Below are 13,871 nucleotides of genomic sequence, written 5' to 3' on the forward strand. Positions count from 1 at the left end.
TGTAGGCTCCTGCTCACATGTGGTGCATGTAGTATGCTCAGGCACATACACATAAAAGAAGATAGTTTTTTTTTTAAAAGAATGATATACTAAGTTTGACAAAGATTTACCATTTTTCAAAAAACCTAAAAATAAATCATGTATATGAATTTAAATGGATTTTCTAATTAAATGACTTTTTGATTTTAGTTTTGTGTGTGTGTGTGTGTGTGTGTGTGTGTGTTACTGAGGATTGAATCCAAAGCCTCACACATACCATACGAGTACTTTACATCTGTAGTTATAATCAAAGCATTCTTGCTGGTGCCAATTTTTGGTGAGCCAGAGAGATGTTTCAGTGAGGGTGCTTGCCACCAAACTTGTCAACTTGATTTTATTCCCTAGGATCCACATAGTAGAAAACCAGCTAGCTCAAATTGTTTTCTGACCTCCACAAGTACATTTTGGCACATGTATGCCCTCATCCCTTCCACATATACATGCACAATTAATTAAATGTAAAAATATTTGAAGATAATTCAAGCCTTATTTTTAAATAATAGTATATTCCTATTTATATAAAAAAGTTAGATAACATGAGATTAGGTATTAGACATGGCAGTTATAAATTACAAAATAGATTATGAATGTATGATTTTATATAAAATAAATATCAAGCAAAGAGATTTTGCTTTTACAAAAATTTATCAACTTTAAAAATTGAAAGATATTCTGAAAATTTATTTATTTATTCATTTATCTTTTTAAGGGAAAAATACCTGAATTCTACAAATGTTTGATGTTTTGATTTTACCATGAATCTTACAGTAGTATCTACTACTTTTTAATAATAAATTACATTATCTTGCCAATTGCACTTTATCAGGGCTACTCATTTTTAGATGACACTGGAGCAGCACTGTATAGCTGGGAAACTGAGATCAGTTCATAGCAAGGCTTGCAGACTTCAAAACTGGCTTGCCCATCATAAAAGGTGTGGTGGCACACACCTTGAATCCCAACACTTGGGAGGCAGAGGCAGGAAGATTTGTCTTGAATTTGAGGCCAGTAAGGTCTATAGAGTTAGTTCCTGGGCAGCCAGGGCTACACAAAGAAACCCTGTCTGGAAAAAACTAAAAAAAAAAAAAAAAGAAAGAAAGGAAAAGAAACTCTGGCCTCCAGCTATTTACTTAAAATACAGCATGGTTACCCATTGAGTAATTGATAACATGTTTCATTACTCAACTGTCCATGAAAGTTCAGTTTTAAAGATTTGTCCACAAGTTCCTCTAAAAACCGTCTTTACTAACAGTCACTATGCTCATCATAAATTGTTCTTCCGTTCTGTTTATATTTGATTGTTTCTTTACACTTAATCTGCTTCTGCTTTGTGTGTACTAATTAAATATGATACTTTATGTTCCTATAAAGTAATATTTCACTGTGATTTTTTTTTCAAGTGTCAGTGGTAACTTGCTGTGGTTTGACCTGTTTCCTTCCTTGGTATGCCATTTTATATGCTCATGAGTCTGACCTTCCTTTCAGTTCAGTGAGGAAATTCAACTCAGAGGTTCTAAAATGTTTAGACTTACATTTTTCATATTTTTAGCTTTTCTCTTTTTTATTGAGAGAGAACTTGAAAAACAACCTGATTTATATTTTCTGTTTTTGTAATCAGTTTCCAGAGGAGACAGAACTGGATCTTTTGTCAGTAACAATTGAAGGTCCATCACATTACTCATCAACTAGTGAAGGATCGTGTTCAGTGTTCAGCTCGCCCAAAACCACAGGCGGCTTTTCACCAAGTGTTCCTTTCCAGTCAGAAGATGGCCGAAGGGATGACAGTCTGTCTTCTACCAGTGAAGACTCTGAGAAGGATGAAAAGGATGAAGACCGTGAGAGGGAAAGATTTTATATTTACAGGAAACCCTCGTGAGTAGCCTTTTCCTGTGATATCTTTAGGTGGTAAATCAGAATCTAGAAGCGAGCCTAAAGTATTTTATCCAGCCTCATATTTAGCACGCCAAGCATGATGTCACATTCCGATAATTCCAGCAATTCAGAGATGGAGGCAGGAGGATCAGATTAAGGTTCTCCTGGACTACATAGCAGGCTCTACTCCAGCCTGGGCTACATGTGGCTCTGACTTACGTATAAAGTCATAATAATAACAATAATAAATTAGCAAAAAAGTGTTAGTTAATTTTTAAGTAATACTATGATACCTATCCATAATTTCTAATGTGACTTAACTTTATATGTTGCTGTTTTCTTCTAAATATAAATAGGTTTATTTATATTGCTTTAATTAATTTTCCATGATAATACCTGTCAACAAAACAAAAATAGAGATATGACTATAAGCTATAATATAGGAGAGAACAATACTCCTCCTGGGTTTAATAAAAATAAAAGGAGACACTGAAAGGTATCATATAGTTGAAAAAATAGGAATAGCAAAAGGAGGTTTGTATCAGTGGATGGGGATTTTAAATTGTTCTTGGAAAAAATGAGAATACAGTGTTAATGAAATAAAAGGCAGATAGATAGATAGATAGATAGATAGATAGATAGATAGATAGATAAAGTCTTACTAAGAAATGTGCCCTCATGAAGAGTTAGAAAGACCTTTCAAATTTATCTGCTTCTAAAGCCTAGTCCACTGCAAGTGTGGCAGTAAGACTAAATGTTCCCACTGTTGCAATCTTCAGTCTTCTTACTGAGCTCAGAGGGCTCCTGCACCCTTTCTCCACAGTGAAACAAACCGCTTGCTTTGGAACCTTTCATATTAGCATATTTTGGCCTATTCCTTTACTTACTGAAATATAACTTAAATAACATTCAAAGAATTATAATACAAGTCTGCTTTCTAAAAGGTTTAAAAATATGAAATAACTTTTGTGAGCTCATTTGATTATTGAATTGAGTATAGAATTATTTTCTAAGAATTAATGTTTCTTTTAAGAAAATGTTTGTCTTCCAGCACCAGTGTTTAGCATTTGTTGTTTGTAATCTTCTCAATGTTATCAGTGCAAATTACCCTTCATTTTCTAAGTGTCTCTATGTGTGTGCACTTCTACAGGGACCTAAAATGGGTGTCAGATCTCTGGCACTAGAGTTTCTCATGGTTGTGAACTGCCATAAAGGTTCTGGGAATTGAACCTAGGTCCTCTGGAAGAGTAATCAGGGCTTTCAACTGCTAAGCCATCTCTAACGTGTATATTCTTTTTTAACAGTAGCCCTCTTGAGTCAAACAAATGATACCACTAGACAGAATGTGTATCTCTTTTGTTTTTACACTTCCCATTTTTTAAAAAAATTATTTTTGATGATTTTGTAATCTTTTTCTAAGTGTCCAGCTTGATTATTTTTATGATTCCTTTTGGCAAGAACATTGAGCATGAAATGTACGCTTCCTCAGGTATCTGAACAGGTAGTGCAGGACCATCCTCTGTGGTCAGTGTGGCACAGCAGGCTTTCTAGAGCCTGGCCTGAGTACATGAGATTTAATAGTGTTTGTTAACAGTTCCTTATGAAACATAAATAAAATATCCAATAAAAAATAAATATTAAAAAAAGAATTTTAGGTATTTATCGTTTCTCTATAAAAAGATGTGAATGCACATTATAAATTGTGAAGAGCTTTTCAGACTGCTTGGCAGGAATCTGACATTAGCCATGGACAAGGAAATGGGCTTCAGGCAGGAATCTCACTTTGGGCCATGACAAGGAAGTAAGTTCAGGCAGGAATCTGAATCTTAGGCTAGAACAAAGAAGTAGCCTTCAGGCATGAATATGACTTAGGGCTAGGACAAGGAAGTAGGCTCAGATATCTTGGTCATCCTGATAATCTCTTAGAAACAGTGATCAAGGGACTTTGATTATTGCCTTGGTTGTTCCTTGACTATTTATGTCTATTGTATTGCTTGTTCCACAACCTAGAACTGACCTTATTACTTGCATGTAATTAAAATGGTATAAAAGCAGATTGGGAAAAAAATAAACCTACCTCAGCCTCATAAAAAACAAAACAAAAAAATTCCTTATGGTACCTATCATTCCTTTCCTTGCTTCTGTAAGTTTTGACTTTCAAAGAAGAATCATGTGATATCTGTTCTTTCTTGACCTTAGTTAGTACTAGCTATAAATTAATAAATTATAAATTAATAAAATGTCTTTAAAGACTTACTGATATAACATTGGGAAATAGTTCACTAAGCAGACTTCAATTTACTATAATGAATAATTCCTTATTTTCTGCAGACATACCTCTCGGAAGAAAGCAACAGGCTTTGCTGCTGTTCATCAACTACTTACTGAACGCTGGCCTACAACACCAGTCAACCGAAGTCTTAGTGGCACAGCTACTGAGAGAAATATTGACTTTGAACTTGATATACGAGTTGAAATTGACAGTGGAAAATGTGTCCTTCACCCAACCACCCTTCTGCAGGAGCATGATGATATAAGTTTAAGAAGGTAAGAGACTGACTAGAAAAGTTATTTGGGATTCATTAGTTAGAAACACTGTCCATATAGCATGAATTATCATAACTCTCCCCACCCAACACTACAAATTTTAAAAGTAACTGATCGAAGTTACAGTATTTATTTGCATAACATACAGTTTGTTAAAACAAACACATCTTTTCTGGCAATTAGAAGCAGGTATCATTAAGAATCTGGTAAAATGGTTAATTAAAGTAGATCCTTATAAAATAGATCTATAAATAAATCTTAAAATAGATCTTAATATAGATCTTAAGTAGATCTTAATATAGATCTTAAATAGATCTATAGATTAAAATAGATCTATAAACTGGGTATTTTAGCTCAGTGGTAGAGTGTGTATATATTGTGTGAGCACAGGATTTAATCCCCAGTAGTAGTGTGCTCATGTGCACACACACAGACACACACACATACACAAAAGATATAAGTAAAGAATTCTTTGGAATCCTTTCTTTTTTTTTTTTATTGATTATTTTAAACTGTTGCAGTAAATCTCCAACCCAAATAAGCCTGGTCAAAGAAAACACCACTCAGTAATTATGAATACGAGCTACACACCTAGATTGGGCAGATTTACCACTACACTACTCTATTCCCCAGCTGTGAGAGCCCTGATAACTTGTGGTTTTTCCAGGTCATGTGCTTCTTCTCATTGTCCTTCCACTTCTTCCTCCTCCTTTGTCCTCTTCCCTCCTCTTCTTCCTCCTCCTCTTCCTCTTCTTCCTCTTCCTCCTCCTTCTCCCTCTTCCCCCCTTCTCTCTCCCCCCCAAACTTTTCCACTCCACCTCCCCTTCTACTATCCAATCACCAGCTCTAGCCTTTATTTTACAAATTAAGGTGGTCAAAAGGTTCCCAAGAAGCCACCTGTATACCGTATACTATATACTCATCCCAGTAAAGCAGAATTAGCATCAAAATACAAGACCAGGGCTATCCACAACATTAAACTCCAAATTTTATTCACTTCCAGGTCCACCCTCCAACTGTTCCACATCCCATACGTCCTCCCTGCTCCCCTGTCTCCATGAGGATGTCCTTTCATCCCCTACCCTACCAGACCTCTAAACTCCCTGGGTCCTCCAGTCTTTTGAGGGTTAGGTGCATCTTCTCTGACTAAACCCAGACCAGGCAGTCCTATGCTGTATATGTGTCAGGGGGGCCTCATACCAGCTGGTATATGCTGTCTAGTTGGTGGTCCAGTGTTTGGGAGATCTCAGGGGTCCAGGTTAATTGAGACTGCTGGTCCTCATACAGGGTCACCTTCCTTCTCAGCTTCATCCAGCTTTCCCCTAATTCAACCACAGGGGTCAGCAGCTTCTGTCTATTGGTTGGGTGTAAATATCTGCATCTGACTCTTTCAGCTACTTGTTGAGTCTTCTGGTGGGCAAACATGATAGGTCCCCTTTTTGAGAGTGCTCCATAGCCTCAGTAATAGTGTCAGGCCGTGGGACCTCCCGTTGAGCTGGATCCCACTTTGGGCCTGTCCCTGGACCTTCTTTTCCTCAGGTTTCTCTCCATTCTATACCTGTAGTTCTTTCAGACAGAAACAATTATAGGTCAGAATTTTGACTGTGGGATGGCTACCCCCTCCCTCACTTGATGCCCTGTCTTCCTGTTGGAGGTGGGCTCTACCCCTCCCTTTGGGTCTTGAGAATCTCTCACCTCCCAGGTCTCTGGTGCATTCTGGAGGACCCCCCCCAACCTCCTACCTCCCGAGGTTGCCTGATTCTATTCTTTCTGCTGGCCCTCAGGACTTCAGTCCTTTTCCCTCACCTAATACCAGATCAGGTTTCCCTCTACCCCCACTTGTGATTGATTGCTTTCTTCTCCCTCCCAAGTGGGACTGAGGCGTCCTCATTTAGGCCCTTCAGCTTGTTGACCTTTTTGAGTTCTGTAGACTGTATCCTGGGTATTCTCTACTTTTTTATTGGCAGATATCCACTTATTGGTGAGTACATGCCATGCATGTCCTTTTGAGTCTGAGTCACCTCACTCAGGATGATATTTTCTAGTTCCATCCATTTGCCTGTAAAACTCAGGATGTCCTCATTCTTAATAGCTGAGTAGTATTCTGTTGTGTAGATGAACCACATTTTCTGTATCCATTCTTCTGTAGAGGGACATCTGGATTGTTTCCAGCTTCAATAAGCCCAAATTTATGTCTTGCCTTTCTTTGTATTGATTGAAAATATTTCTATTTTGAAAATAATGCAGGACTCTTAATTAAGAATTTTGATATGTTTACAAAGAAAGACTGGAACCAATTATGCAAATAGGGCCTTCCTAAACTGAGCACAAATAGAGCCTAGCTAAATGGAAATAATCAAGCTATAACTTCAAGATTACCATTTGTTTCTGTCATTTAATGATGACATAAACGGATTTAATATTAGATTTTGGTTATGTTTTTGGGGTATGTATGTGTGTTCATGTTCTAGTGTAAATATAGGTGTATACTTTTGTGAATGGAGATCAGAGTCAACCTGGGGTATCAATTCTCAGATGATGTCTACTTTGTTTTCTGAGACAGGGTCTTTCTTACCACATAGACTAAGCTGGCTGACCAGAGAGTCTGAAATATCTTCCTGTTTGTACCTACCCAGTACTAGGATTACGAAAGTGTGTCACCATGATTTATTTTCCTGTGTGTCTCAAACTCAGGTCCTCATGGCTGCTGTTGGAAACACTGTCCTGGCTGGACCATTTCCACAGCTCTTTCTTTGAATATTTCTTCTCCTTTCTTCCTTCTTTCCTGGTCAAAAAAATTAATTATGAAAGTAATATGACAGTTACTAGTGAGTGAAAGGATGGACATGTGGATAAGAGAGGCAGAATGTAACAGCTGTTGAAACAGATAATGAAGGTCCCCCGCCCATCCCCTTTATTCTTCTATGTCTAAAATGAAGTATTGTAATGATCAGTCACATTAAATTTTTATAAAATGAGAGAATAAAAACACTTTAGACAAGTATAGTATCTTATAAGAGTAATAATGGTGCTTAAAGAATGACTGATAGGCCATTTTAATTGAACCATAACAGACTGCTATGTTTAGCTGCATTTGGTTCATCCTGTTGTGTTTAAGTGAAACAGGTATGAACTTAGAGAAGAATAAGACAACTGTGCATGGCACACTTGTAATTCTAGCATTCAGAAGGTGGAGGCAGGACAGTGCCTCCTGGTCTTCTTACCATGACAGTCATGAACAAACAAAGAATACTCACATAAATAAACTGATAGAGCTAGTTTTAAAACATATAACATTATAATCATCTCTCTAAAACATTAACTAGTCTAACTAAAAGTTCTATCCTTTTCTTTTTCAACTTATTAAATTACTACTTCCCACTTACTGCATAAATAAAAATTTACTTTGAAATAAAATAAAATGTTTTCTTTTTAAAATACTTTGATTTTTTTAATTCACCTTCTTTTTTTTTCCTGTAGGAGTTATGATAGAAGCTCTAGGAGTTTAGATCAAGATTCTCCTTCAAAAAAGAAAAAATTTCAAACAAATTATGCTTCAACCACCCATTTAATGACTGGCAAGAAAGTACCATCCTCTCTACAGACAAAGCCTAGTGACTTAGAAACAACAGTGTTTTATATTCCTGGAGTAGATGTAAAGGTAAAAACTGAATTGTATAGAATAAGAGACTAGAATATTAATAACAGTTTATTTTCTACTAGATTTTTTTTTTGCTTACCTTGTTAAAGATGAAACTTTCTGACTTATCTAATGTAGCCATAGTCTGAATATGAGAATATCTAAATTGTGGCTTACCATTTATTCATAGTAGCTTGCTAAACCTTGCCTTCTACAGTTTTAATAAGCAGTAATTTTTTTTAATTTCTAAAATTGTTGAATTTTAGACCATTAAGCTTAAAAGAACTTTAAAGATGATTTGGATTGAGCTCTTTAATTTTAAAAATGAAAAAGTCAAGTAGTTTTTAGAACCTTACAGCTGACTTATAAGCAGAAGCTAAGTCTTCAGGCTCCTGAACCAGTATTTTTCCCAACTACTACTTCTATGTTTCATGGTATTTCCTTATCTGCAAAATTGTTATTTTGACTTTTTTTTAATACAGTTGCATTACAATTCTAAGACACTAAAGACTGAATCACCTAATGCCTCCAGAGGATCTTCCTTGCCTAGAACTCTCTCCAAAGAGTCCAAGTTGTATGGTATGAAAGATAACGCAGCATCTCCTTCTTCTCCTCCTTTACCTTGCACTGTCCAGAACAAGACTAACACCTTACTTCCTCCCCAACCCCCACCTATTCCCTCAGGTATTTAAGAGGCTACACTGTATTTCTGTCATGTTTTTCTTAAGTTTATTATTTTGTTTGCTCTGTTGAGATTCTTTAACTTCTCTGTTTAAGAAAGGCCATAGACTTGTCAGTAATGACTATACAAAATCTATAGATAAAAGTACAGGACAACCACTTTAGATTCTTTCTTAAGATTTTATTATGTTAGAACATTCTTAATAAATAAATCACATTTTTAGAACAATGTATATTTGCCAGAGGGTGGTTCATGTGGTTTAAGTTTGGGAGCTATGATCAGCTAGGGATCAAATGTATACATATATGAGCACACTGGTGTTATCTGCAATTATTAATTATCTGTTGTGACCTAACCTATTACCCAAACTTACAGCCTTAATCACATTGCCTATTGAAAGACAAAACAAAAAAACACCAAGAGGATTTTCTCATTTAGAATCTTTGATGAGATTGAAGTCAAAATGATGGCTATATAGGTCACTTGAATACTTGACTGTACTAGAAAGATCTTCCATCAAATTCTAGTCATGTGACTGGCTTACTGGTGCCCCAAATCCATCCCATGCAGACATCACCACTGGGTTGAGAATATTTTTATGACATTACAGTCAACATCCTTTTGGTGGAATGATCAAAAGAAAAGCTGACCAAACCTGCAAAGCTTAATGCCTTAGCTTTAAAAGTCACAGAGTATTACATTTACAGTTTCTTATTAGTCATACAGGCCATTGAGGACAAGCCATTGCTGAGCTTGGAGGCCAGCAAGGATTCTTAGAAAGCATCTGGGAAATGGATATCATAGCACATGGATGATATTTTACACAGACACACACAGACACACACACACAATAGAATTTCTAACATAGGGACTTTAAGAACTAGGCAAGAATTATTGAAGAAGTTTCGTTTAGAAATTTCACATGATATGTAAACCGTTTAAAGTAGTCAGTAAAGAATTATAACAATAATGTCTAGCTAGTGCTTACCACTTTTCAATTGACAAAGTGTAGTTAGATCTATTAAGAATGAGGCACATGTTAGTGTTCCAGTTTATAAATGGAGAAAGTTCGGCTGTATAGATTTGGAGCATTTCCCTATATTTATACTTTTCAAATTAGAAATCAAAAACAAAGTTAGCTATAACTTTGTTAGGTACTTTTATGCATTTTATGAAGCAGAAATACTTGACTAGGAAGAATGAAAGAGTCATGGTCTCCTATGTAGAGAAGTATTGTCAGTGTGTACATACAAAGCATAAGAAATCCAAAAGCTGTGGTGCCTTTTCTTCACTTCCTACTAATTCATATTAGTTGAGATTTTCTATCTTTTTAAATGAACAAATGGACTAGTACCAGCGAAAAAAATATAAAGTTGAAAATTTGGAACATAATGTGTGACCTAGCACAAATAAGAATAAACATAGTAATACAAACATTAATAATATTTAATCTTAACATTTATGTATCATTTCTATCAGCCTATTTTTATTCTTTTCTCTTGTAGTCTTAGATAAAGTACTTGACTTAATTAAGTTGTCATGCAATTCTAATTTCTCATTAACTTGTCATATTTTGTTGGGACACTTTATTGAATTCCATTCAGTCCATCACATTTATCAATATTCTAGCTAAAGGAAAAGGAAGTGGAGGAGTAAAAACTGCCAAGCTATATGCCTGGGTAGCACTGCAGTCACTACCAGAAGAAATGGTTATTAGTCCTTGTCTATTGGACTTTCTTGAAAAGGCTCTGGAAACTATCCCAATTACACCAATTGAAAGGAATTATACAGGTAAGTATTCTCCACATATGCATTCTAACCTTAGATCTTATTTCCTAGTTTCTCAGTGCTATTATACATTGAGATAGATAGATATAGATAGATATAGATATATGATATATATAATATATGTTATATATAAAATGTATATATAAATGTATAAATATACATTTATATAAACACACACACACACACAAAGAACTAGGGAAGAACCAGGGAGTCATTTCATTCTTGTTTGCAGGTAAAGAATCCAAGCTGTGGTGAAGCCATATTATTTTTTCAAGGTTACAGCTAGATAGTGATAACACTTGTGATTGTATGTTCTACATTAATGGGCTCTCTTTGTGGGCATGACAGAAGTGCTGATTTTTATGTATAGTGTTTGCTGTGGTGGGAGAATTTAATTTGGGGAAATGAACATGAGATTTGAGTAGCCTGACAGACTTCAAAGCAACTTTCTGGTGTTGATACATTTCATATCAATACTAGTTAGAGATAAGGATCTTCCAGTGATTTGCCCTTGGTATAATATAAAACTTGAAACTAATATTTTAACAGCAGTCAGCTCACAAGATGAAGATATGGGACATTTTGACATCCCAGATCCTATGGAAGAATCAACAACATCCCTAGTGTCATCTTCAACATCTGCATACTCTTCCTTCCCTGTAGATGTTGTGGTTTATGTGCGAGTTCAGGTGAGGTGTGTTGTTTCTTCATAAAGAAAATATTTTATTTGAAATTTCAACATTATTTTCCTTCAAATTTTTCTGAATCATAATCTCATGAATGTTTGATATCTTTACAATGGTTTAGAAGTTTGCTAAGTCCTGAGAAGTTTATGTAAAAATTTGTATGTATTTACTATTCTGAGCAGTTTCATAAATTAGGAGTTTTCCATTTTGGGTTTTCAATCTTCTATGAAACAAAATTAAAATATGTAAGTCTAAACCTTTTGAAAGCATTTTATCTCTTTATTACTTTGGTACCATTCACTCTCACCATTACACTATCTGGGTGGATTTACCATATAATTAAGATACACTAGTACCTTTTAAGGAGTTTGTGTAAAAGTTACATAGTTTTAAAATATTTGTTATTTAATTCAATCTTAACAATGCACCTTTAGGAATATATATATATTATCCTTTGATTTAATCCATTTGTTAAAGAGGATTAGAAAGATGCCTGTATCCAAACTTTAAGTTCAGATTACCAGTTATTTAAATTTTTAAGTTCAGTTTGTAAGAATAAGAAAAGTGCTGGCGTCATCTGTTTCACCCATTTCTACAGTAACAGTTTGCCCAAAAGATCATTAATCTGAGACTCTGGAGTTTTTTACTAGCTTATGTTAAAGGTCTGATGAAAATATACTAAGTACTTGAAAGTTTATAAAAACTTTTGTTACTAACACAGCAGTACTTACAGTATTTTAATATGTGATTACCTCCTTTAAAAGATTTGATTCTTAACAAAAAATAATATTGACATAAATATGTTTAAGGTTCTGAATTATCCAAATGTCAGTGGATCTTCAAATACTTAGTTTGTTGTAGACAATATCTCAACTCTGTAGCCCAGGCTGGCATATACCCTAGGTTGGCCTTGAACTTGCAATAATCCTCCTCCCCTAGACTCCCTGAGAGCAGGGTGAGCTCTAGACCTAGAATATTTGGCTTCATAAAGATTTTGCCATCCTGTTAATACACTTTGCTTCACATGTCATCCTTCTGTTTTTATAAGTTGTATCATTAAATTTAATTCCTTTTAAATATCAGGTGATTAAACATAATATTTTAATTATGTATGCTAAAAAGAAAATTACATATTTCTTTTAAAGATTCAGTTCTTTAAAATCTTTTTCCCCTTGGTTTCTACACTTTAGCCTTCACAGATCAAATTTAGCTGTTTGCCAGTATCAAGAGTAGAATGCATGCTTAAGCTACCATCTCTGGACTTGGTATTTTCTTCAAACAGAGGAGAACTGGAAACTTTGGGGACTACATACCCTGCAGAGACCTTATCCCCTGGTAGCAATGCTCCTCAGAGTGGAGCAAAGACCTCCACGAGCAAAACTGGAATGCCAGGTATAGAAATGTTAAGTTATCTGGTACTAGGCCAAATGCTAGTCTTAATAGTTATTCATCTATATTCTGAATAGACTTAGAAAAACAGAATATTAGGCATTTGTGACATTTGTAAGAAAAAAATCTGTAGTAGACCAACATTGTAAGTATATTTCAGGTGTTAGTAGAATATGAGTCCTCTTTAATTTATATTCTTAGCATTATAGCTTCAGTTTGCATACCACTAGAGACACTATAATTAGAATACTAACAGCAGTTCATGCATCCATGTACTTTTGAATGTTTGTGTCATGTTGGAACAGTGACACAATGGGACAATGGAGTTTGCAATTGGAAATAAAAGATATGCTTTTATGGGTTCTGTCCTTATCAAATTTTATCAGGTAGCACTTGTATTTTTAAATGGTAAATTTTGCTACCTCATTTGTTTCATGCAAGGTTTGGTTGTAAAGTACGGTTGAGGATTTCTTGATATCTAGCACTTCTTCCTCATGAAAAGCTCTGTGCTATAAATCATATAGAAATACATATGTAAATGAGAGGGCAGTGTTGGCTAGTTTGAGTGGGAATTGACAATAGACTTGAAATGTCATTAAAACAGCAGTTCTTAGCCAAGGGCAGCAGATGCCTTTCAGTATTGAGATTTCACAGCTGAGAGTCTTTCACTGGAAGCTAGTGGGGAAAACAGGAACAGTGTGTAGATGTCCTGCCAATCTGAAGACCATTCTTTCTAGAAAGAATCATTTGACCTAAAATGCTAGAATGGCCAGGTGGAGCACATTAAAATATACGAATGAAATCCAGAGAAGCATGAAAGCTGTTGAAGGGAAATCAGCCTTCAGATTTGGAAGGTGTCACTCGGGGTTAAGTCCTGGTTTTTTGTACAGTTACCTTGAATTCAAAATTTTACCAAATAGCCTTGTTTGGCTTTTGAGAGAGTGCATGTTAGACCTTGTAGACTTCCTTGTGCTGATGATGCTGTACTGTCTCTTATTTACAGGCTCTGCAGGATTAGGCAGCCCACTTGGCCGAAGTAGACACAGCAGCAGCCAGTCGGATCTGACTGGCTCCAGCAGCAGCTCATCTGGCCTGAGCTTCACTGCATGCATGTCTGACTTTTCCCTGTATGTGTTTCACCCCTATGGCGCAGGGAAGCAGAAATCCACTGTTTCTGGCCTCACGTCTGGATCAGGAGGACTAGGTATATTTGCTTATTGGTGTCTTT

At 35.6% G+C, this 13,871-nt stretch overlaps 1 protein-coding gene across 3 annotated transcripts in view; it reads left to right on the forward strand.

The window, feature by feature from the left end:
• Window positions 1–13,871, forward strand: part of Kiaa1109 (KIAA1109 ortholog) — a 189,899-nt gene that overhangs the window by 157,766 nt on the left and 18,262 nt on the right. For all 3 annotated transcript variants that reach the window (XM_028763894.1, XM_028763886.1, XM_028763876.1), the window contains 8 exons: window positions 1,658–1,911; window positions 4,243–4,458; window positions 7,939–8,119; window positions 8,581–8,782; window positions 10,410–10,571; window positions 11,118–11,257; window positions 12,445–12,646; window positions 13,647–13,847. In XM_028763894.1, coding sequence (XP_028619727.1) covers window positions 1,658–1,911; window positions 4,243–4,458; window positions 7,939–8,119; window positions 8,581–8,782; window positions 10,410–10,571; window positions 11,118–11,257; window positions 12,445–12,646; window positions 13,647–13,847 — 1,558 coding nt within the window. The remainder of the gene's footprint in view (window positions 1–1,657; window positions 1,912–4,242; window positions 4,459–7,938; window positions 8,120–8,580; window positions 8,783–10,409; window positions 10,572–11,117; window positions 11,258–12,444; window positions 12,647–13,646; window positions 13,848–13,871) is intronic.

Source organism: Grammomys surdaster, unplaced genomic scaffold, assembly GCF_004785775.1.
Source record: "Grammomys surdaster isolate TR1022 unplaced genomic scaffold, NIH_TR_1.0 62, whole genome shotgun sequence".
NCBI lineage: Eukaryota > Metazoa > Chordata > Mammalia > Rodentia > Muridae > Grammomys > Grammomys surdaster.